This window comes from Nicotiana tabacum, chromosome 12 (assembly GCF_000715075.1).
Source record: "Nicotiana tabacum cultivar K326 chromosome 12, ASM71507v2, whole genome shotgun sequence".
NCBI lineage: Eukaryota > Viridiplantae > Streptophyta > Magnoliopsida > Solanales > Solanaceae > Nicotiana > Nicotiana tabacum.
This window is the reverse complement of record NC_134091.1, coordinates 113,506,138-113,532,337: the sequence shown is the minus strand read 5'-3', so window position 1 is coordinate 113,532,337 and position 26,200 is coordinate 113,506,138. Positions and strand designations below refer to the sequence as shown.

The 26,200-nt window shown below is 39.3% G+C and overlaps 1 protein-coding gene across 1 annotated transcript; it reads left to right on the top strand.

Annotated features, from left to right (window-relative positions):
• Positions 1 to 14,034: 14,034 nt before the first annotated feature.
• Positions 14,035 to 15,412, top strand: LOC107769012 (protein C2-DOMAIN ABA-RELATED 7). The gene is made up of 3 exons (XM_016588185.2): positions 14,035 to 14,285; positions 14,570 to 14,665; positions 14,856 to 15,412. The coding sequence occupies exons 1-3, from the start codon at positions 14,178 to 14,180 to the stop codon at positions 15,153 to 15,155; spliced, it is 504 nt and encodes a 167-aa protein (XP_016443671.1). The 5' UTR covers positions 14,035 to 14,177; the 3' UTR covers positions 15,156 to 15,412.
• The last annotated feature ends 10,788 nt before the right edge of the window (positions 15,413 to 26,200 follow it).

Below are 26,200 nucleotides of genomic sequence, written 5' to 3'. Positions count from 1 at the left end.
TGTTCGGTGGCTTAAGGTCTCAAGAAGCTTCGTATTATGTGTTATGACTTGCGTTTGTGGTCGAGTTAGGATTTCAGATAATTCGGGATTGATTTGGAAGAAGGATTCTTGCTTTAGAAGCTTAAGTGGTAAAAGTTGACCGGAGTTAGACTTTTGTGTAGACGACTCCAGAATGGTGTTTCGACGATTCCAATAGCTTCATATGGTGATTTTGGACTTAGGCATGTGTTCGGATTGGGATTTGGAGGTCCGTAGGTTAATTTGATGCATTTTGGCGAAAGTTAGGAAGTTGAAGCTTTGGAAGGTTGAGAGGTTTGACCGGGAGTTGACTTTGTTAATATCGGGCTCGGATTGCAATTCCAAAAGTTGGATTCGCTTTGTTATGTCATTTGGAACTTGCATGTAAAATTTGATGTCATTCCGTGTTGATCTGATATGTTTCAGCACGAGTTTTGGAAATTGGAATATTCAAAGTTCATTAAGTTCGATTTGAGGCGCGAATCATTGGTTTGACGCTGTTTGTTATGATTTGAGGTCTCGAGTAGGTCCGCGTTATGTTATGAAACTTCTTGGTATGTTTCGACGGCGTCCCGGGGGCCTCGCGTGTATTCCGGATGGGCTACAGGCCATTTCCTCCAATTTTGGAATGTTGATTGCTAGTGTCTGATGCTCTTCTCTGCGCTCACAAAGGTACAACCGCGATCGCGAAGGCTGTTTGGTGGCTGTTCCTTTTTCCTTTTCGCATTCGTATGGTTTTGTCTGTGATCACGTGCGTTTAAGAGTTTCTTATTCGCGTTCGCATTTGGCCTTTCGCGTTCGCATAGTGTTGACCATGCTGGGGAGGCCGACACTTTGTTCTTCGCGTTTGCATAGCAATGTTCGCGATCGCATACTATGAGGCAGTTATGAACCGCATTCGCATTCATTATTTCGCGTTCGCGTAGTGCTGTTGTGGGGGTTTTGATAATTATTCTTCGCCATCGCATTCCTATTTTCGTGATCGCGTAGTGCATTTTTTCGGCACTTGATGTTTCTTCTTCGCGATTGCATTGTTATTTCCGCGATCGCGATGTGCAAATGCCTGGGCAGCGGATATTAATTCCCAAATCGAGGGTTTTGTTCCATTTATCATCTTTTGATCTAGAGACCTCGGATTTGAGCGATACTTTGTGGGTTTTTCAAGAAATTTACTGGGGTAAGTGTACTTTTCCTTTATTTGATTATATTCCACAATTTCATCTTTACTTTCAACATTAAATTAGTGATTTGAATGAGAGAAAATGAGAAATTTTGGTAAATCTTTCAAAAATGTAAAATGATGATTTGATGGACGATTTGATGTCGGAATTTGATAATTTTGGTATGGTTGGACTCGTATCGGAGTGGGTGTTCGGATTTTATAATTTTTCCCGAGTTACGAGGTGCGGGCCCGTAGTTGACATTTTGAGTTGAATTCTTAGTTTCGTTTCAAGATCGAAGCTTTATTATCCGGAATTGTTTCCTATGAGTTTTATTTATAATGTTAAGTTATTTTGCCTAGATTTGAGCCATCCGGAGGTTGTTTCACACGAGAAGGTCATTTTCAAGTATCGGTCTAGCTTATTTGAGGTAAGTATCTTGCCTAACCTTGTGTGGAGGAAATACCCGTTAGGATTTGAGTCATTTGTGCTAATTGTGTCATGTGAAGGCCGTATACGCGAGATGACGAGTACGTAGTCGAGTTTATTTGTGGGAATCTGACAGTTTTAGGCTCTTAGGTCCTTATGTCCATTAAAAATGAAGTTGTCTTATCATGTTAAATCTCTCACTTACTAAATTCACCCTTACGTGTCTTATTTGGAGTTGATCGATTCATGTTCTACCCTTGTTTACAATAAACTCTTATGTTCCTTAATTGAAGTTATTGATGTCTTTTCCGTAATGACTTAGTCTTAATTGAAATTATTAATGTCTTTTCCATATATGCTTAACCTTAATTGAAGTTATTTATGTCTTTTCCGTAAATGCTTAACCTTAATTGAAGTTATTATTATCTCTTCCATAATTGCTTAACCTTAAATGAAGCTTTGTTATCCCTTTCATTTTTGACTTATCCTTATTTGGAATCATTGATTCATGCTATCTCTCTTATCGTCGAGTTGTACTTACGTGGAATCATTGTTAGACATTATTTCTCCCCTTGTTGAACTATTCTTGTTGAAATCATTATTACTTGTAGTGTCTTTCATTGGGAGTTCATTCTTCCGTTTCTTTATGTAAGGCCCCGTAAAATTTTACCTAAAACCCAAGATTTTGTGGTGCCGAAGTAGGCTTATGTGTTGACGATTGTATGGATTCTTCGAAAGTGCAGGGCGTTTCTGCGGCCCATTCTACAGTTGTAGAACTGCGGACCGCAGATCTGCCGCAGACTGAGGCAGAAATCTGGGTAAATGCTTGGACCATTATGCGGCCGCATAATTATTTTGCGAGCCGAATAATCATTTTGCCGGTCGCATAACCCATCGCAGTCCCAACACAAAATTTTTCGGAGGGAAGTTCTATGGCGCAAGATTCGACCGTAGAATATGTATGCGAACCGCATACTGGTCGCAGAGTGAGGCAGAAATGCCCAGTTTCGGAGGGTCATTACGCGGCCTATTTTGCGGACCGCAGAAGCGTTATGGTTCTAATTTTTGAACCCGACCCCATTCTTATAAAATAGTCTTAGGGATCATTTTAGAAGGTTAAAACTTATATTTCTAGAGGGAGGGAGTGCCATAGAGTGAGAGGGGAAGTTCCTAAGCTTATCATTCATCAATTCTTGCTCAAAGTTGAAGAAATTACAAGAAGAACTCACTAAGGCTTTATCATAGAGGTAAGTTTCTACTCCCTAGCCCTCAATCCCGGGATAATTGGAAATAGGTAATGAGTAAGCCAATTATTGGGGGGTGGGAGTTGTTCATTATGCATGCATGTACCATCAAGGGTAGTGGGAAGAGTGTTGAGCTCATTTGGGTAAACTTTGGGTAGTAGGATGAAAGAATCCACCATAGGAGAACCTTGAAACTATAATGCACACCTAGTATTTGATAAAATGCTCAAGTGAGCTGGAACTATGAACTCCTTCCTAATTTGTGTTCAATTTTTCTATATCTCTAAATAGATCGAAGTGGATAATATTTACGGAACATTGTAGTAATTTAAAAAGCTCGAGGCGAGGTATTTTGGCTAAACCTCTCTTAGAATTGAATTCCTATGATGTTCTTGTAAGTCCCGAGTTGTCCATTATGAATTAACTTTTCTGAATAAGTTTGGTGTCAAAAAATGTATATATATGAATATGTTCAAAATGTGTTCCGAAATATTCTTATCATATTATGTTGTTCTTCGGGAGCATGTTCAAAGTATGAGTATGTATTAAAATGTTGTGACTTTAAGTCAAGCCCAAATGAAAGTTATCATATCAAATTGTGTAAGAAATCATATGTGCCTAAGACCCTAAATTGCTCAAATATGTGCATAAAGTCTTGAATAGAAATGTTTTTTGTTGACAATCCGTGATGATGGTTGAAAGTGAAATAGTGAGCATGATTATGAAGTACGGCCAATGTGCCAAGAATGATATTGCGTTATGGCTAATGGTGCCAATACAATGAATGACATGTAAAAGAATATGAAATGAATGGTAAATCCTTTTAATAATAAATGCCTTGGGAGTATCGTTTAGCCACCAAGGAAGGGTAGGTCGGAACAACCTAACCCCGAAACTACACGTGCCGCTGTAGGAGTGATTGAGGGGTAAATCCCCATGTTAATGTGATGAGACTGTTTTCCCTTATATGGGATGAGATTGGTGTGTTGAGATGTTTCCCCTTAAATGGGATGAGATTATTGCTAGCGAGATGTGATGTGATGTCGACCCATACAAAATTGTGGTGAGACGGCTTTGCCGATCGGGTTGAGATCGTACGCCATGCCGCGCATATGGTGGTATTGTGAGTGTATGTCTTGGGGTGAGACGGCTTAGCCGGTCGGGCTGAGATCAGACTCCGTGCTAAAACACGGTAGTGTATCGGTGCTAAAGATCTCCCAACTTAAATTACTGAAACTTACTTGAAATTTACCTTACCCCTAACTTGACACCTTGATAATGTTTGAGTCTCTTATTGATTCATGTTTTCTTCTCCGTTTACTGTTACTCGTTCTATTGAGAGGGTGGTTAGTTTTGCATACTAGTACTATTCCATATGTACTAACGTCTCTTTTGCCGGGGACGCTACATCTTTAATGGATGCAGGTGGTTCCATAGCAAGTGGTATTGATCAGTGATAGCATCACACCCTCTCCTCAGCTGACTTGGTGAGCCCCACTTAATTTCGGGTTCCTGTATCTCTTGTTCCATGTATATAGTGTTTTGAGGTATAGCCGGACCTGGTTGCTGGCACTTTTATAGCACTCATTTGTTTCTGTTAGAGGCTCAGTAAATATAGTGTGGGTTGTATCTCGTCTTTGGGAAGGTTAAACTAAAAGATTTGTAAGTGTATCATCCGTTCCACTTTAACTATGATTATACAGTGTACAGTTTTGGAGACTTGCTAATGACGTAACTAATGAAAATGAACTGGTGTTATTCACATGACCTCTTGTCATCTAATTAATGAAATGTATTCTTCTATTTATTCGTGGATGAGTTGGGTAGAAGGTATTGTAAAGCTTGCATGATCGGGGTATCTCGGTTGAGTGTCGATTGCGCTCCCCAAGGTCAGGGCGTGACACTTTATGTTCTATAGTTCTTGTATTGATTTATTTGATGTACTCTCATGTTATTGCTGTTGTTATTGTTGTACTCAGTGATGTTGAGCCGAGGGCTATGCATGGTTGTGGTATTGGAATTGTTTTAAGGAAAATATGTGGCATATGGGGACATGTGGTGAAAGACATTATATTGTGTTGTTATGTTTTTGGCATACGTGGTATTGTTGAGAGGATTGTCGGGGTATTCACACGTGAGTTATCCGTGCTATTGTTATTATTGATGTTTGCACATGTGGCGTAATAAGGCGGACTATTTATGTAGTCTTCTGCATGTGGCGAGACAATGTGAGAATATTGTTTTGCGCGTGCGGCGAGACAAGGTGGGCATTTACTTTATTGTTGCACACGTGGTGAGACAAGATGGGCTATGTCGGGGATGATTTTTGATGACTTGTGATGACTTGAGGGCATTGTTATTTATGATATTTGTGTAGTGGTGTGCCTACCTAGAATGAGTTATGCATTTTACGTTTTGTTATGTTGCTTTCTATGTGCCATTCGTTGTCTCTACTCTTACATGTGATAGAACACTTGCACAAACATACACGTAATTAATCACTCATATCAATTTGAGAAGATGAACCCTAATGTCTATTGATCATTTACATATATTCTCGTATACTTGCCTTCTGTGTGAGGTCTATGCTATTGGCACGTGAGTTGTCCGTGCGCTTATGAATTATTGTTACTGCTGACACGTGAGTTGCCCATGCGGATATGAGATATTGTCACTCCCTTAGCACGTGAATTGTCCGTGCAGATATGAGGTATTAATAGTATTGGCACGTGAGTTGACCGTGCGGTTGAAATTTGTAATGTGGGCACAAGATGCCAAGTGATTAGGGTTCGTGATTTGGGACCCATCATTTGTGATTATGAGGTTTGGTACCTCGAGGAAATTCTTGAATAAATCTGGTGTAAAAACGATTGTTCTTATTGAGTTGTTACTTATTTTCCTTTATTTGGTTTCACCGGACTTAAACTGTGTTCAACTTAATCTACGGCGTATTACCTATTTGTTCCTTGTTGCTAATTGTTGTCTCTAGCTTCCTATTATGAGTATTGTTTTTGTTATTTTTACCATGCTTAGCTCTATATTGATATTGTTCCCTGTTACTTTCACATTCATACTTGTACAAGTTATTAAGTCTAGTAGGTGTCTTGACTGTCCCTCGTCACTACTTCACCGGGGTTAGTCTTGATACTTACTAGGTATCGCTGTGGAATACTCATGCTACGCTTTCTGCACATTTTTGTGCAGATCCAGGTACTTTGGAGTCTGTTGATCATTAGCTAGATGATCGGGCATTGGTTTGGAGATCAAGGTATACCTATTGTTGTGTTCACAGGCCTCAAATTCACCTTCTGAAATTTTACTTTGTATTGTCTATTTCTATTCCTGAACAGTTGTACATAGATATTTTCTAGTAAACTCAGTAGAGCTTATGACTTGTACTACCAGTTTTGGGATTGTTGGCTTTTTATAGAAATTCCTGCTTTGTAATTAATAGTTGTTGGTTAAATTTTACCATTAATTCAGTAAGTGTTAGGCTTACCTAGTCCTAAAGACTAGGTGCTATCACGACATCCTACGGAGGGAATCAGGGTCGTGACTCACCTATGAAGGAACAAACAATGTGAATGAAACAAGAATAAATCTCCTTGTTCGTAACTATGAATTATTTCAAATGAAAGATGGAGAATCTGTAGAAGAACTATTCTCTCGATTCAGCAAAATTCTTGGAGATTTCAAATCCTTTAGTAGACCAATCAGAAGTGGAGAACAGGTTAGGAAAATACTAAGATGTCTACCACCATTTGGCAACCCAAAGTTATTGCTCTGGAATGTCAGGATCTTGACAAGATATCATATGATTAACTTAGATTTGATCTAATTTCTTTTGAGAAAACTCACTTAGATAGTCATGTTCATCAAGAGAAAAGGAAAATAGTTGCAGTTAAAGAAATTGTGGTTGAAGAAGAAGAAGCTGAAGAAGAAGGAGAAGGAGAATGAGGAGGAGGAGGAGGAGAACAATATGAAAACATAGCTATTCTCAATTGTGGTTGAAGAAGAAGAAGAAGAAGAAGAAGAAGAAGAAGATGATGATGATGAGGAGGAGGAGGAGGATGAGGAGAACCATATGAAAACATAACTATACTCTCTAAAGTTGTAACAAGAATGATGAGGAAAAACAGAAGTAGTAGAAGAGGTAAATCAAATTTCAGAAAGGGAAAGATGGGAAATGAAAATGACAAAAATGATGGAAGATGCTATGAATGTGGAAAACACTGACACATTCAAGCAGAATGCCCTGAACTGAAAAAGAAACTCAATAGAAATTTCCAAAATAAGAAGTCATTTAGCGCATGGAGTGATGAAGAAGAATCTGATTATGACGAAATTGCCAACATGTGTTTCATGTCCATTAAAGAAGATAGTGATGGAGATTCAAGTGAGCTTGGCCTCATGGAAAATGAAGGAAAAAGTGAGGTATGTTTACCTATGAGTCCTAAATGCAATGAACTTCAAACATTTATTGATATTTCTCTTGTAGACATTGAGAAAGTTGTACATGAACTTCAAAATATTCAACGAGAAAAGAAAGACCGGGCACTGAAACTAGAAGTATGCGAAATTGAAAGAGACATGCTTCAAGAAGAATTTCATGAATTTCAACTTTAACTAAATGGATTGAAAAAATTCACCAGTCATAGTTCCATCAAATCAAACCAGTCAACTTCTAGTAATAACTCATCTAGGACAAGAATTCATTCTACATGCATTCACTGTGGCAAAGATGGTCACAATTCTAACCATTGATGGTTTAGAAATGGCATAGGAAAGACCTCTGAAAGTCTTAACGATCCATCTTATTTTTATTGTGGAAAACTGGCCACACATCTAACCTTTACAGGTTTAAGAACAACAAAAGGTGGGTTTGGCGACCCAAGGCTTCAAATCAGGCTAACAATCGGAACACTAACCGTCCAGGACCCAAGCAGGCTTGGGTACCTAAAAATAAGTAATTTATTTTTGCAAGAACACCGCAAGAAGAATCTACAAGGGAAATGGTACCAAGATAGCGCGTGTTCCAGACGCATGACAGGTGACAAACCACTATTCAAATCTGTCACTAAGCTTGATGATGGATCAATCACTTTTGGAGACAAATCAAAAGGGAATATAATTGGAGTTGGAAGAGTCCCTCTCAGCTCATCATGTGATGTAGACGAAGTCTACTTGGTAGATGAACTTTGTTACAATCTACTCAGCATCAGTAAACTATGCGATAGTGACTATAAGGTTCATTTTAAAAGGCATGGTTGGTTCATTGAAGACGAATCAGGTAAAACCATTATATATGGGAATAGAGATAGGAATGTCTATACTCTCAGTAATACTGATAGTCTAGGAAATCAAGTTTGTCTCACTTCTATAATTGATGATCCTTGGGTATGGCATAGAAAGCTTGGTCATGCTAGCATGCATACAATTCAAAAACTTTCCAAACACAGTCTTGTCATTGGTCTTCCAAAACTAGATTTTTCAAAAGATCAAATTTGTGATGCATGCTAATTAGGAAAGCAAACCCGTTCCTCTTTTAAAGTGAAAAACATAGTCTCTACTACAAAACCTCTTCAACTTTTGCATATGGACCTCTTTGGCCCAACCAGAACTGCTAGCATTGGTGGTAAAAAATATGCTTTTGTTATAGTAGATGACTTTTCTCGATTTACCTAGGTTATTTTTCTGAGTCATAAAGATGAGGCATTAAGGAATTTTGAAGTCTTTTGCAAGAAGGTACAACGGGAAAAAGGGCTATTACATCTCTACCATAAGGAGTGATCATGTAGGAGAATTTGAAAGCAGAGCTTTTGAAAATATCTGCAATGATCAAGAAATTTCTTACAACTTCTATTCCTCAAGATCACCTCAATAAAATGGAGTGGTAGAATGCAAAAATAGAACCTTGCAAGATATGGCAAGGACTATGATTGTGGAAAACTCTCTTCCACACCACTTCTGGGAAAAAACTATAAGTACCGCATGTCACATCATTAACAGATGCCTAATTCGACCTATTCTCAAAAAGACTCCATATGAGCTATGGAATGGTAAGAGACGCAACATCAGTTACTTTCATTAATTTGGCTGCAAATATTTTATCCACAATAATGGAAAAGACAACCTTGGTAAGTTTGATCCAAAAAGTGACGAAGGTATTTTTCTTGGATACTCTCCCTCAAGTAGAGAATATAGAGTTTTTAATAAAAGAACCTTATCTATTAAGGAATCCATTCATGTTATTTTTGTGGATACTAACCCTCCCTTGAGGAATGAAAAACTTTCTGAAGATGAGGAAATTTACATAGTCCCAAAACCTATTTTTGCAGGGAAGGACATATCACGATGAGGTGACTAATCAACAACATCAATCGACTGACAGCCACATGGAAAACCAGGAATCACCTACAACTGAACAATCAACTCCCATTGAAAAGGAGTTAGCCTCAGCTGTCCCAAATGAATGGAAAAGTGAACCTAGATATCCCCATAAGTTCATTATAGGAAATTCACATGAAGGTATTACCACTAGAAGACCTCTCGCATGGCTGTAATATCTCAATTTGAGCTAAAAATGTTGATGAAGCTCTCAAGGCTGATAATTGGGTCAAAGCCGTGAAAGGAGAACTTGATCAGATTGAAAGAAATAAAGTATGGAACTTAGTTCCAAAACTTTCTGATGCATCAATTATAGGAACTAAATAGGTTTTCAGAAATAAGCTGAATGAATCTGGTCAAGTAGTTCGTAACAAAGCAAGGCTAGTCGCTCAAGGTTACTCATAGCAAGAAGGAATTGACTATGATGAAACCTTTGCTCATGTGGCAAGGTTTGAATCCATTCGAATATTACTTGCCTTTGCTGCTCATAAAGGGTTCAGACAATTTCAGATAGATGTAAAAGATTCCTTTTAAAATGGATATATTTTTCAAGAAGTGTATGTGAAATAACCTCCTGGGTTTGTAAACAACAGTCTCCCAAATCATGTCTTCATGTTATCAAAAGCCTTATACGGACTCAAACAAGCCCCCCGGGCCTGGTATGAAAGACTAAGCTCTTTTCTGTTAAATCATGGCTTCAAACGAGATAATATGGATACAACTCTATTTATTAAGTGTTTAAATTCAGGTAATCTTATTACTCAAATTTATGTAGATGATATTATTTTCGGAAGTTCTAACTCTGTGTTATGTGAGGAATTTGTTGATACTATGAAAGGAGAATTCGAAATGAGCATGGTGGGAGAGCTGAATTTCTTCCTTGGGTTACAAATCAAGCAATCTTCCAAAGGAATCTTCATCAGCCAAACCAAATACATAAAGGAGCTTATTAAAAAGTTTGGTATGGAGAATGCAAAGCCTAGTGAAACTTTAATGAGTCGGTCAACAATTCTTGAAGAAGACAAAGACGGAAAAAGTATCGATGAAACTATGTATAAAGGAATGATTGGATCCCTTCTATATCTCACGGCTATTCAACCAGATATAATGTTCAATGTTTGTATGTGTGCAAGATTTCAGTCGGCTCCAAAGGAATCTCATTGACCACGGTAAAACACATCATTAGATATCTTATTGGGACCACTGAATTGGGTTTACGTTATCCTCATTATAACAATTTTGATCTAAAAGGTTTTTCAGATGCAGACTTTGCAGGTGATAGGATTGACAAGAAAAGCACTAGTGGCACATGTCAACTACTCAAAATGCACTAATTTCTTGGCATAGCAAGAAATAAAATGGTGTTGCATTGTCAACTACTAAAGTAGAGTATTTAGCTGTTAGAAGCTGTTGCACTCAAATTCTCTGGATTATGCATCAACTTCTTGACTATGATCTCTATCTTACTTCTATTCCTATTTTATGCGATAACACGAGTGTTATTTGCCTATCAAAAACTTATGTACATCATTCCAGGGAAAAGCATATAGAAATTAAGCATTATTTTATTCATGATCATATTGCTAAAGGTGATATAGTATTAGAATTTATTAATACTGAGTCTGAACTTGCTAATATTTTTACAAAACCTCTTTTGGAAGAACGTTTTTTCTTACTGCGTAGTAAGATTGGAATCCTGCCTATTGTGTGAAAAAATCCTTTTAATATTTGTAATTTTTTTTAATCCCTTTTATAAGTTTGCTTAATTTATAGGCTTCATTAATTTAATGTGAGTGTAATTATTACCTTCCATTGGTGCCGCCGAAGCAACTCCTTAGAAATGTCATTTCAATTTATTCCTAACCCTTCCTCTAACCAATGCAATCCTTCAATCTTCCAAGTGGCTAAATAAGTATCCCCTATTCTCTCATTCCTTCTCACTTCTAACCAAACTTCTCTACCATGGCTAAGAATAACCTCTCATCTTTCACTGTCACAAGACGAAGCAGACGGTTCCAAAAGACTCAAAACCCTAAAGAAACTGTCGATCTTGAGTCATCCCTTGACTCAGACACTCTCAAAATTGATAATGAGAGTAGTGACTCATCGGAGGATCAAAAGCTAAGACAGTAAAAAAAGTCGGGAGGAGACCCATGGATCAAACCCTCAAAAGGCCTGCATGCAAGAAGGGGAAAGTGGAAAACACTGATTTTGGGTATGAAGACAAATTAAACTTCTACGGTCTAACTGAGAAATCGAGGTTTGAATATTATAAGTCAATATCTATGGCTTATGGGCGCTCTGTAAGTATCTCTCTTATGAAGGATGTTCACTATGATGTTGTTTCAATTTTTGACTTTCAACACCTTTCTCCTCTGTTTGATATTGTTGGAAATACTGTGTATGAAGAACCTGTGCGAATGTTCTATGCCAATCTATTTTTGAATGACAAAGATGACTTGGAGTCAATGGTTCTAGGTACTCGTATTGTTCTTTATGCATATCAATTCTCGATATTTTTTTCTGCTAAGTTTCATGGTTATGATGTGTTTGTTCAAAACTCCTGGCCAAAAGATTTTAAAGTGTCCCTAGAATAGCTAAAAGCTTTCTTGTCTGAAAACCCCCTCGATATCAGTCCTAAAAGTCTTAAGTTTGAACATCGTGTATTAGCTCACATGATTTCTACTACTGTTCTTCCTAAGACTCGATCTTTCAGCACTTTAACCACTAGGGATATTTTTGTCTTGTACTATCTTGTGAACAACAAAAGACTTGACTAGTTTGTGTCGATTTGTTAGTATATGTTTGAAAGTATTAGAGACATATCATCCTCCTCTACTTGTTTACCTTATGGCTTGCTTATCTCACATATTCTAGAAGTAATGAAGGTTGATCTGGCACCTTTTTCTCCTAAGTTTATCTCAAGTTCCTATGATAAGACATCTTTTGCTATGGTGAGCTACACTTTAAGTGAAGATGGATGGGTTAGACGTGCCAAGATTGGAGGCACTCCAGTACAGGTTGAGCCAACCACTGAACCACCAGAGACTCAGTCGATTGCTGCCAACAACTTACAGCAAATTCAGCAAGGACTGGATGAAGTAAAGACCATGATCATTTCCATGAAAGAACAGGTAGACAAGATCAGAGATGTCACTAAAAACATAGTATAGATGTGGATAAGCTCAGGATGGACATGGGAGCCACATAGAGATAAGGAATCAGGACATTCTACTCCATGACAAAGAAAATGGACAAACTCACCAAAGAAGTTGAAACCTCCTATGACTCTTTCTGCACCAAAGTGATCAATACCATGAAATACTTTCTAGGGAGGAACTGAGGCCCACTATGTGTGTGTGTTTAAATACAATTTCTTTTGGTACTATTTTGTTTTTGTTTTTTTGCTTTGATCTATAAGAACCATTATTATATGCCTCAGTTGAAGGTATAATATCTGCTACCTTATATGCTATGCTTATTATCTGCGACATTACATGTTATTTTCTGTCTATATCTTCTACTTTCTTTTTGATTGATGTCAAAAGGGGAGAAGCATTAGAGTAATGCAGAGCATCAACTCGGGGAGAGCAACATTAGCATCAAAATTCAGGTGTGCTCAAAATCAAGGGGAGCCTTCCCTAAAAAGGGAAGTGTGCTATGTTTACTCCTGTTGATTGTCATCATAAAAAAGAGAGAGATTTATACACCTAAGTTTTAGTGATGACAATAATACAAATCTAATCTATTCTACTTGATTGTAGGAAATCAGGATGACAATGCTATCAACGGGAAATAAGATCAAGTACAACTGATATGGGGAAGCCAGTTTGTACATTAAGGAGAATTATGGAAAAAGGAATCAGAAGATTCTGGTGATTGATTAATCAAGCCAAGTCGCAAATCACACCTTTAATCAGGAACGCGAATATGAAATAGATCATTGAATCCAGCCCATCCTGTAAGGGGGATTCAGAGGCAACCCTTGGGTCAAATCTCTTAAAATATTCTTGCCTCAATCAATGGTCAATCTGCAACGTCTTGTTCAAAAATAAGATTACAAGATCTCAAGACTCTCATATAAGAAGGCTAGAAGACAGAAGAAGAAGCTACGTAACTTAATACATGTTTCTATATCTTTCTAGTTCTTAGTACAAATACTGTATTAGAAAACAAAACAAGAGTTGTGTCAAGTTTAGAAAAACACTGTTGCTAAATATTGTTAGTGGTGAACGAACTAAAATCACTACTGCACAATTTACTTCTGCGGCAAATCGTTTAGTTGATATATTTTCGGCATCATAATTTTATTTTCTGTTTTCAAGCTAGCTAGCTAAAGCCTTCTATAGTTAATAAAAAAAAGAAGAGAAGCAATTTTCAATCAATACTTTAAATCTTGTTGCTACTCCATCATTTTAAATAAAGCAACGCAAATAAATGTAAAAATGCCACACCAAAGGAACAGCTATGTCATGGGATTCAATAGTTTATTTATATACAAAAGAATATTGGTTTTACTCTTTTACACTGTGTGAAAGGAGATCAATCCCCTTCACTAAAGGTTATGGGAATAATAAAGAGGGCGGTGGTAGCATAGGAATAAAGCTGACCAGGCCAAATCTCAAGAGAAGTGTAGAGAGTTACTGGATTCTCTTAGAATACGTGTAGAAAGTGACCGATTCTTTAATAAAGAATGAACCGATGAGATTATAAGTTCCTGTTTCCATTTTCTTTATCAAGATATTCTTAGGTACTAAAATTATTCTGAAGTGATAAAAAAGCATAAAAACACAAAAATCAAGACAAGGTCATGGTATAAGTGGAGGTCCTATTCTCATTCTTGTATCTTCCACCTTAATATATATATATTGTTGTAAAACACAAACCAGTTAAGTCAAAATTGCAAGGATTTCCATTAGAAAAAAAGAAAAGAAAGGAAATGGAGATGTTGGGACTTCTTAAAATAAGAGTGCAGAGAGGCACTAATCTGCCACTCAAAGATACATTTCACAGTGATCCTTATGTTGTTGTCACCATGGGTGAACAGGTATATGTTAATTCATGATTTCTGCTCTTTGACATGTTAGGTATCGGTTATGACTTGTGATCGACAAAGGCGGATCAAGGATTGTTCGACCTTGTGTTGAACTCGTTGTATTGTTAAAAATATGGGTGCAGATCTTATATTTTATTATGATTTCAGTAGGTTTTTACATGAGTATATATCTATACTTAGTGTTGGAAGTACTACTGGGTTCAGATTAACACATAGCTAGAATTCTATATTCGCCTCTGATGATTGAGTACTGATGTTCTGCAATTATCTAACAGCGAGTGAAGACTAGTTGTAAGAAGAACAACTGCAACCCTGTTTGGAATGATGAATTGACACTTGCACTGAAATATCCAAATGTTCCAGTTGTTTTAGTGAGTATTCTCTTTCATTTCTTCTTCATATGTTGTTTGCTACTCCTCCTGTTATAAAAGGTTTGACTTAGATCGAGAGTGATCTGGTAAGGTTGAAAAGTTAACTGGGCCTAAGATACCTGATAAAGTATGTGCTTTTACGCGTAGATACACTAATTCAATTTCTAATATGAGGATGGTGTTATTTCAGACTGTGTATGACAAAGATACATTTAGTAAAGATGACAAAATTGGGGAAGCAGAGATAGACATCAAACCATATCTGGAAGCTTTGAATATGAGCAATCAATGCCTTCCGAATGGCGTCGAAGTTGACAGAGTTCAGCCAAACAGAGACAATTGCCTGGCTAAAGAAAGCTGCATTATATGGGAAAATGGTAAAATGATACAAGACATGACCCTTATGCTGCAAAATGTGGAATGTGGTGAAGTAAAAGTGCAAATTGAGGTGATCCCTAAAAGGATCTCTGATGATGCATTCTTCCCATAATCTTGCTTAGTAGTTGGTTACTTGGTTATGTGCAAGTCTTGGAATGAGCCTTTTATTAGGTCATTCTAATTGATAAATGTGCAAATCTTAGTTGGGATTTGCTAGGCTTTATGTAATAAATACAGGACCATCCTAATTTTGTTGTAATAAAATTACTTTGTCAGACAATGGAATTTAATGTAATCCTAATTTTATGTAATTTAAACTGTAACAGGGTCATCCTAGTTTTGTTGTAATAAAAATGGTTGTTTCTGAAAGTGATTAGTAATTGGACCATGAAATTGACTCTTAAGGATGGATTCCCTAGAGCTTACCAAGATCTATCAGAATTCAGATGGCCACTTTTATCTAATGGCCACTTTTATGATAATAACCTTTCTCCCCTATCCTAAACCTTGCAGGTTGAAAATACAATGAACTAGTTATTGAGTATTCAATGATCATCAAAGTATTTGGTATAATAGATGAGATCTCTCGACTCTCAATTTTGAGAATCGAGAAAACCCTGGTAACGCTTCTACTTAAATGACCCAATGTAAATTCAAATTAATCATGTTAATAAGTTCTTTATATCAGATATTTAAACCAAAAAAAAGTATTAAATGGAATACTAATGTTAGCGTTTGGGCTTGATTCGTGGTGGATTATCGCACAAGGCCTTCCATGATTTTTTGAAGTTGGAATGCAATTTTTTTTTTTTTTTTTTGGAAAGCAATTATTTAAAGTTGAAAATGGAAAACAAAATTGGTAGTGTTTTGTTTGGAAAGTTGTAGGTTTTTACATAAAAAGAAAATTATGGATGTTGAGAATTTGTGGGAAATATTTGAAGATTCGGAGAGAGATCTACAGAATGGTCGATCATAAGTTCACATCTTGTGAGACCAAAATATGTTGTGCACATCACACAAAAGATGGAAATCTCAAGGTAGAGGCTACTTGTGAATATATCTGGATGTTGATGAGTTCTTTTGAAGATATTAATATCGTATATATTCTTTAAATGACGGAATATGCTAGTTCATAATTAGCTAAATTTTCTATTTTTGCTTTTACACAGGGTCACTTGAGATTTTGTATCCTCGGACTTATTGAGATATGCTGTAATATAGTAAAAATTTCACGACAAAAAAAAAAACTTATAGTAATACACGTTCAAGATACAACTTGAATTCAAAAACTAAACTTTGAAATTTTTTTCCCGACAAATTTCGCTAAAACAAACTCAAACAAAAAACTTAAAACTTTTTTGCAAGTGAAATTCGAATCTCAAACAATTCAATCCTCATGCTTAAAGTTTACTTGCAAACTACCTTTTTACCCTTAAAAATGAGTAATAATTAAATTTGTACGCGGATTAAAAAATACATGATTTAATTTAATACAAATGACCTAAGAACAACAAATAAGTAAATTAAAGAGAGAATAAACGATCAAACCAATCGCGATGGAACAATCAAGCCTCGTTTTAAGTTGAACATTGAAGTTCCAATTGAGCCCTCGATATGAGCTGAGTTGCACTTAAAGAAGAGAGTTACTAAAGAACAATTTGAATAACAGCTAAAAGACAAAAATAAACTTTTATTGCTTTGATATGCGTTTCAACAATGGTTTAAAATGAAAAAGTTCTCCCCTTTATATAGTAGTATAATTTCAATCCTAATACAAGTCTAAATAAGGCAAGAATCTTCTTTTTTGGTAAATATCAATTTGCCGTTGTTATTGAATGAGATTTGTGCCGTAATATCCAATTGAGGGCGGATATCACGGCTTCCTTCTCATCGTGCTAAACTGTTTCTCTTTTTCCTTGGTCCCCGAACTTCATTCTACCCGGATGTGATGTTCAGCCGTACCCGATCCCAGGTGTGCAGTCCGTCCCCTCCGATTTCAGAAATGAGGAACCTTTCGGCCTCACTCGAGATTGCGTCAGATCATGCTTCCCTCTCGTCTATTTATCGGAAAGTCGAGGATAACATTATCCCTGATTTTACCCGTACACAAATAGTTCCCTCACTTTTTGGAGAGCAGATTTATCGAAGCGACGAGAAGTGATTAATTGGTCCTGCTCCCCTCTCCGTACGCTGCAATCGGGTCGATGGGTCAAAGAAACGTCCCAGCATTCGTGTCGTTCTGACTTCAGACACGTGTCAGCCGCTGGTTGACCGTCCTGAAATGCGAAATGTCACGCATTATTTACCTCTTTCCCATAAAAGCTTTGGTCCTTTTTTTACTTTTTTACTTTTCGATTCCAGAACTTCTTAATTTACCCCTGAACTTTTCACTTGCTCTTAACCCCGTTCAAATCTTCATACACTGTTATTCATATCCTCATATATTCATCTTCCCATCTTCAAATCTTCATACTTTATCCTTGAATCTTCAAGTTTGACCTTAAAACCTTCATACCCACTATCATACATTCATATTTTCGAGAATTCGATGGCAAAGACTTCGAAATCTGTGCACCAACAGACCGTGCCTTCAACTTCTAACTGGGCCATGGATGCTGAGGTGGTCGTACCTGAAGTGGACCCGGAACCTCCTCTAAAGAATTTCACCTTAGGAGATTGTTCTATAGAAAACGACTTCAAGGTCAAAAAAACATCCAGGCAAGGGGATCAAGGCGAGGAGGCGTGGAGGTACATATGCTCCATCACCGATGACACACTCCCTACAGTTTGGGAGGACTGCAAGTGGGAGGACAAAGAAGTGGTCGTCCCTGGTCATGAAAAGGACGTCCCTAAACATGTGGAGGGGTATCTAAGTGTTTACACATACCCCTTCACACTTGGCCCGGTGGATACTATAGTCCTCGACTTTTGCAAAAGGTACGAGGTCTGCCTTGGGCAGATTCACCCGCCCTTTTGGAGGTTTGTGATCCTCCTCCGCCACTTCGTCAATAACACTAAGGCACCCCGATTTACCATCGACCATCTTCTTCTTCTCTAAAATCCCCAAATCTTTCGAGGGGGATTAATCAAGTTTGTTCGTTGGACAAAGAAAGCTCCATTCTCGAACATTGACGAAGATAGGGATCGAGGCTGGCAGGGGAGATTCGTTCGGGTGAAAATCGAGGATTTCATTCTCCCCGAGTTCCTGCCATTCCTTGAAAAGTGGAACCTAGCTCGTAAGTTCCTCTCCTTTTTAAGTATTTAGAATTCCTTTTAGATTTTTGTTCTTCTTTCTCATCGCCTAGTTCTACCATAGTGCAACGGTTGCCCGAGTCCCTAACGCTGTTCCCCACATCAAAGAGTGAGTTGAGGGGATCTGCAAACAACTATCGTACTTCAAGCGTGAATGGCGCAAACTCTCGAAGGGCAAGTGGGAGGCCCATTCCCATGGTGATTGTTCCCCCCTGATCAAGTTTCCTTTTATATTCAACTGTCATTTTCACTAAGTCCCTCTCTTCCTTTCATAGGTTTGCCCAAGACCACCAAACTCCGGGTAGTAGACAGGGACGAGGCTTCAGCCTCACCCGATAAACTCTCTGCTTCGGGACAACCTGAGGCTGCTGTGAAGAAATAAGAGAAAAAGAGAAGAAAAAGAAAGCCTTCCAGTTCCCTGGACGTGGACGCAGACTCCGAGGCCAAGAAGAAGAGGGTAGAGGTCCGGGTTCGAAAGAGCAACAAGAAAAGTACCCGGGCTAGGGTATCGGACCCCAAATCCCTTTACCGGCTCAGGGACTACCCTAAAGATAATGACTTAGAGTTCGTCGCCCATAGGCTGGTTGTGGATGAAGAAGCACGGGCGGCATCGGGGGGAAGTAACCGGGAGGTCGAACCCCCTTTGGCTTAGGAGCCCAAAGGAAAGCCAATGGCTATGGTCTCCCGAGAAGCTACTCCTGCTCCAAGAGAAGCCGCTGGTGTCATTGACATCATTGAGTAGCCATCTCACACAAAGACTTTATTTGACGAGGCTCAAGCCATCAAAGAGAAACCTAACGAGACATCACGGGCTGCAAACGAGGCCCTCATCCTGTTCTTTGAGGGCGTGGACATCGGTGCATTGGAGGATTACTCCAATATTTGGTCACCTAGAGATCCCGAAAACTGATGTGTCGTCAGAATCAGGCAGGACGCGTTTGAGCCCGAAGCTGGTGAAGTAGTTCTCTGCCCTGAGCATGGATCTCGATCGCAAAAGAACGGTCGTGTTTACTATCTCGGTGGATACCCAGGTGCTATCCAGACCGGTTGGCATTGCCAGCTATCTTCACTTCTTGGTGACCGAAGAGGATCAAGCGAAGATGAACGAGGTGAGCGCATCGAGCCTCTTCAACAAGGCAAAACAGTCGCAGAACCGGGTATGCTTATCTTTCTTTATGTCCTTCGTGTAGCTTATTTAACCTTAGTGTATCTTCATGATCTCATCAATTTGTTTCTCGGGCCTCGGTGCTTCATCATGAAAGCTTTCATAGGTCTCGGATGGAGGTGAGCTGGCTCGAGTTCGATCTCAAGGATCAGGGCCGGCAGAAGGACATGTAAAAAGCTCTTAGCGAGAAAAGAGACGAGGCCCTCAAAGACCTCCCCATTCTCCAAGATGAGTTGGAAAAATCTCAAAAAGAGGCCTCGTCGGCGAAATGGGAGCATGTTGTACTGGTCGAGAAGGTAAGTATATTTGAGATTAATAACGAGAGGTTAGGCGTAGTAGCTAACGCCGCAACCTATCAGGTCCAAGAGAAGATAGATGTGTTCGACCAGCTCCGGGATGAGATGAACAAGCTCAAAGCTTTGGTCGAGGCGTTGAGGAGCAGGATAGATCTTTTGGCCTCGAAAAAGGAGGCTACCAAAGAGGAGTTGGCATCGGTCAAGGACCAGCTCAGGGTGATTAAGGATAAGGAAGACAAATGGTCTCGGTTGAATGATAAGCTCTGAGCATAAATGGGTTTGGCCATCTCAGAACGGGACACCCTCGACCGGGAGTATACCGCGTTGAACTCCAAGTTAGAGGCAACTTCAACTGATTCCTCCAAAGTCGAGGATATGCTGGCCTAATACAATAACGACATGGAGAATACCGAGGCCGCTTAATAACAATGGCCGCATATATAAAGTGGCTATTACGGAGGGAGACCCTCGAGGAGATTCGCGCCCGGGGGTTAGATCTATCGGCCGATATTGAAGAGGCTAAGAGGCTAGAGGCCGAGGCTAAAGAGATATATGACCCTGAGGGTTCCGGTAGTGAATCGGGCTCTGGTGAAGACTAGGCGGACGCACCTTAGTCTATTTTTTATTTTCTTTTGTACACATATTTTGGCTGTTTTACCGTGCCTTTGTAAATATTTTTAGAATATATAATTTTTTCCCTTCGGCTATACTGTGACTTTTACTTTTCAGTATCCGTTTGTGACTCTTTATTTGAAGAATGTTATTAATGCCTTAGCATAAAATTTGACATAATTTAGTGTGCTCATTTTCCCAAAGCCTAGACGAGGCCTCAACTGCGCTAACAACTGTGAGTTGCTTAGGCTTCGGAATATCTGATAAAAATGAAGACTTAATGATGCTTGAATGTTTCAATTAGACACGATGGTATTTTTCCGAGAGTGGCCTTTTTAAATAGGGTTTAATCATGTGTAAGGACCTTACTTTCTAAGTACAGACTCAGACGTCTCCGAGCCATTTTAAGTTGGCCGTAGCTTTCATGTTTGGGCCCTGCCTAATATACTCGGTGCCTCTGGGATTCAATAGTCCAAGCTTTCCGATCTTATTATCGGACAATAGTCCCCGACTCGGGGAGGCCCGTGGACTCTATGCTTTTGGACCTAATATTTGTTCTAAATAACTTAACGAATATATAGATGGTGCAAATGCGAAGTGATGAAATATAGAGGGTATATTTCTTTCATTACTTTGTATGTAGAGTACATGATCGAAGGCGCACAAGCTTTCTTCTATGGAAAGAATAAGCTACACGGGTATGGCTCGTTTGACCATTTGACACTTACAATGAATTCTAATACTCAAGCCTTTGCTTTTAATATCAAATAAGAATGCCTTCTAAGGATCCTAACTTAGGGTGTAATGGCTCCCCTAGTATTTGAGACTGAGCTCGTGAGGGCTTGAATACTATCGGTCCAGTACAGGTGGTTAGCAATTTCAGCCTCAGGCCGGTCTTCAAAACTAAGGTAGCACAGTTTACTATTGCCTCATTAAAAACTTTACGATAAAACCCACTTCGGTAAAAACCGGTCCAGGGGGTAAAGAGTATAATATGTGCTTTCAGACAAAATTGTCAAATTTATCCTCGACCGAATACCTGCATGAGTTAGTCAAAAGCATAACAAATTTCAAAAGGAAATTATGTTCGTGCCTTATCAGTTGTACCGCTTTAAGTCTGCCACATTCTAGTTTTTCGGTTGCTATATACGCTTCTCTAACTTGAGCTTATATGAACCTTTCCCGGTTATACCAACAACTCTATACAGACCTTCCTAGTTTGGGCCTAGTTTCCCATCGCTTGGATTCTTTGTGTGTAGCGTAACTTTCCTTAATACCAAGTCCCTGACTTGGAAATGTTAGAGGTTAGCCCTTCGGTTGTAGTATCTCCCCATTCGCTACTTTTGGGCAGCTAACCGAACCAGGGCGACTTTTCGCCTTTCGTCCGATAAGTCCAAGCTCGCGGCCACGACCTCGTCATTTGACATCTCGGTAGCGTACTAGAAACTTAGGCTTGATTCCCCTAATTCAACCAGGATTAGAGCTTACGCACCGTATACTAAAGACAATGGGGTCGCACTAGTGCTTGACTTTGAAGTTGTTTGATATGCCCACAAGACTTCGGGCATGATTTATTTCCACTTTCCCTTCGAATAGGTCAATCTCTTCTTTAAGTTTTGGAGTATAGTATTGTTTGTTGACTTCGCTTGACTGTTCCCACTAGGGTGATAAGGTGTTGACAAGGACTTTTTAATTTTGTGGTCTTCGAGAAACTTACTTACCTTACTGTAGACAAACTGCTTCCCTTTGTCGCAAACGATCTCGGCTGGTATCCCTAATCGGCATATTATATGATTCCAGATGAAGTTGATGACCTCTTTCTTCCAAACCTTTTCGAATGCTTGTGCTTTGACCTACTTGGAGAAATAATCAGTCATGAGTAGTATGTATTGGGATTTACTGGGTGCCCATGGCAACGGACCGATGATGTCCATCCCCTATTTCATAAACGGCCAAGGCGATAGGAACGGGTGAAGCATTTCCCCTGGTTAATAAATCATTGAGGCATGTCTTTGGCATTCATTACATTTTCGAACAAAGTCTTTCACATCCTTCTCGATCTCGTTCCAGTAATAACTGGCTCTGATCAATTTCCAAACTAGAGATTCTGCTCTCGAATGGTTTCCACAAGTACCCTCGTGTACTTCTCTCATGGAATAGTCGGTCTCCACCGGACCCAAGCACCTAGCTAGTGGCCCGAAAAAGGATTTTCTGTACAATTTTCCCTCGACCAAGCTAAACCTGGTAGCTTTAGTACGTAAGGCCCTTGACTCATTGGGATCCGATGGCAATTTTCCTTTCTCCAGGTAGTCTATGTATTTGTTCCTCCAGTCCCAAGTCAAGCTTGTCGAGTTCATCTTGGCGTGACATTCTTCTTCCAGCGAGTTCATCAACTGTACTACTGCTCCAGAGTCGAATATGTCACCTGCAACTTATCCAAGTATCTCCACATCCGTTCCTCTTTTACTTCAAACGTCCCGTGGACTTGGTTGACGGCAAGAAGGGAGTCATATTTGGCCCGATCACCTCGGCCCCAGGCTCTTAGCCAGTTCTAGACCTACAATGATAGCCTTATATTTGGCTTTATTGTTAGTCAATTTTACACTTCTAATAGACTTCCTTATTACATTACCCGTGAGTGGTTTTAATACGATGCCCAACCTTGACCCCTTCACGTTGGAAGCACTATCCGTGAATAGGGTTCAGATCCCCGAGCTAGTCCCCGAAGTGAACAGTAATTCCTTCTCAACTTCAGGGATCAAGGCCGGCGTAAAGTCGGCCACGAAGTCTACCAAAATCTGAGATTTTATGGTGGTTTGGGATTTGTACTCGATATCGTACTCGCTAATTTCTACAGCCCATTTGGCCAACTGGCCCGAGAGCTCGGGTTTGTACATAACATTCCTCACTGGGTACGAGGTCACGACACATATGGGGTGATATTGAAAGTACAATTTTAATTTTCTAGACGCTCTTAATAAGGGTGGATACCTTGTTTCAGCATCGCATAGGGTTCTACTAACATAATAAATAGGAAATTGCGTACCTTCTTCTTCCCGGACCAGGACGCCACTTACCGCTACCTTGGAAACTGCCAAGTAGAGGTATAGTTGTTTGTCCGCCTTCAGAGTGTGCAGCAAGGGAGGGCTCGATAGGTATCGCTTCAGCTCTTATAAATCTCGCTGGCACTACGGGATCCAGGAGAAGTCGTTATTCTTTTTCAATAATGAGAAAAATTAATGGCTCTTATCTGACGCTCTCGAAATAAACCGGCCCAATGCGGCTATCTTCCTGGTCAATCTTTGTATTGCTTTAACATTGTCAACTACGATGATATCTTCTATAGCTTTTATATTGTTCGGTAGATCTCTATTCTTCGATTAGACACCATGAACCCGAGGAACTTGCTTGAGCTGACCCTGAAAGCACACTTCTCCGAGTTTAGCTTCATGTTGTACTTCCTTAATATATCGAAGGTTTTTATTAATTATTTCAAATGGACCTCTGCTCGAAGGGACTTAACTAACATATTGTCAATATAAACCTCCATTGAGTTCCCTATTTATTCTTCGAACATCCGATTAACTAGGTGTTGGTACGTGGCACCGGCGTTCTTTAGCCCTAACGACATCATGTTATAACATTAGGTGCCGAATTTGGTTATGAAAGAAGTTTGTTCATCCCTTTGAGTGTTTTCCTTGACCCGCTCGGGCTCGATCCTGTTAGGGATGTGGCTTTGGGTATGCAACTGTGCTATTGCTGCTTGCTGAGCTTGCAACATTTTAAAAATCAACCGCAAGTTAAACCCATCACCTTCCTCTTCGTGTGATTTTCGAGATGATGGGCGAGGTGCCTCGTGAATGCTGTTTTTGAGGTCAGTTGGCAGATTGATGTTGATGGAAACCTATGAGTTAGCGTCGACCAGGTCAGTGACTGGGACACCATTGGGATCAACAGGGGGCACGCCATTGCTAGGTACCACATTATTGTTTTCACCGTGGTGGCCCGACTCGGCATCAACGTTCAAGTTAGCAGACTGAGAATTTGACATCCTTAGGTTAACCTGAAATCAAACTTAAAGAACAAGTGTAAAATAGGGCGCGTTATGGAGATTCATATTAAATCACCACTAGTATCCTTTGCCCCACGGTGGGCGCCAAACTATTTACCCTTAAAAATAAGTAACAATTAAATTTGTACGCGATTTAAAGGACACGTCATTTAATTTAATGCGAATGACCTAATAACAACAAATAATTAAATTAAAAAGAGAATAAACGATCAAACCAATCACAATGGAACGATCAAGCCTAGTTTTAAGTTGAACACTGAAAACTCGTTCTGATCGAGCCCTTGATATGAGATCAGTTTCAATTAAAGAAGAGATTAACTGAAGAACACTTTGAATAATAGCTAGAAGAAAAAAATGAACTTGTATTGCTTTGATATGCATGTCAACAATGATTTAAAATGAAAAAGTTCTCCCCTTTATATAGTAGGAGAATTTCAATCATAGTTCAAGTCTAAATAAGGCAAGAATCTTCTTTTCTCGATAAATGTCGATCTGCCGTTATTATTGGATGGGATTTACGCTGTAATATCTGGTTGAGGGCGTATATCATGCCTCCCTATTCATCGTACTAAACCGTTTCTCTCTTTACTTGGTCCCAAAACTTTATTCTACCTGGTTTCGATGTTCAGTTGTACCCGATCCCGGGTGTGCAGTCCGTCCTCTCCGGTTTTAGTAACGAGGAACCCTTCGGCCTCACTCAAGGTTGCATTAGATCATGCTTCCCTCTCGTTTCTTTATCAAAATTTGATGATAACATTATCCCTGATTTTACCCGTACACATTACCAAATACAACAAATACCATAATCTATTCGTAAAATGAATAAATTTTACTATAGAAGTCAAATTAGGACAGTTAAATTAGTGCAAAGAGATCTATCAATTTTTTATTCTTTCTTTATGCCTCTCCCCCTCAAACCCCCAAACCTATTTTTTTTTCCTTTCCAAAGAGGTCTGTATACAGTAAAATACGCTATGCTAAGTGGTCGTTTAAGAGTATGACACGTGGAATCTAAGGCGAGGGATAGTTAGAACAGAAGAAATGGCAGATAATGGTGTTAACAACACACACAATCCTGAGGTTCAAGGAGACCAGCCTCATCTTGAGCCGCAATGAGGGGAACGATGCCACGCCGGTCCACGACAGAGTTGGTTCCGATGGAGCCGGGGGAGCGGATCTGGCCCCAATAACGAAAATGATCCCTTCAAGAATGAACTCTTACGGTTTATGAGAGAAGTGAACGCTTGCATGGACCAAATCCCAGGTGCACCACCGGTGCTGAAAGGACCTGACTCAAAAAAGTATACTCAATTGCCGTACAAATCAAGCGTAGCACCAGAATTAATCCCAAAGCGGTTTAAAATGTCCGACGTGCTAAAGTATGATGAAACTTCAGACCCTCAGGAGCATATTACCACCTATACAACAGCGGTGAAGGGGACTGATTTAGCTCCTCACGAGATTGAATCTGTTTTGCTGAAGAAATTTGGAGAGACTCTTACGTGGGGAGAATTGACGTGGTATTCAATGTTACTCGAGAATTCCATAGATTCCTTTGAGATGCTCGCAGATTCTTTTATTAAGGCTCATGCCGGGGCCAAAAAGGTGCAGGTCCGAAAGGCCGATATATTACGAATTGCATAAGGAGAATCCGAGTTGCTACGAGAATTCGTTAACCGGTTGCAAAAGGAGAGGATGTCGCTCCCGGCTGTTCCAGATGAATGGGCGGTTGAAGCATTGACCAAGGGACTGAATCCTAG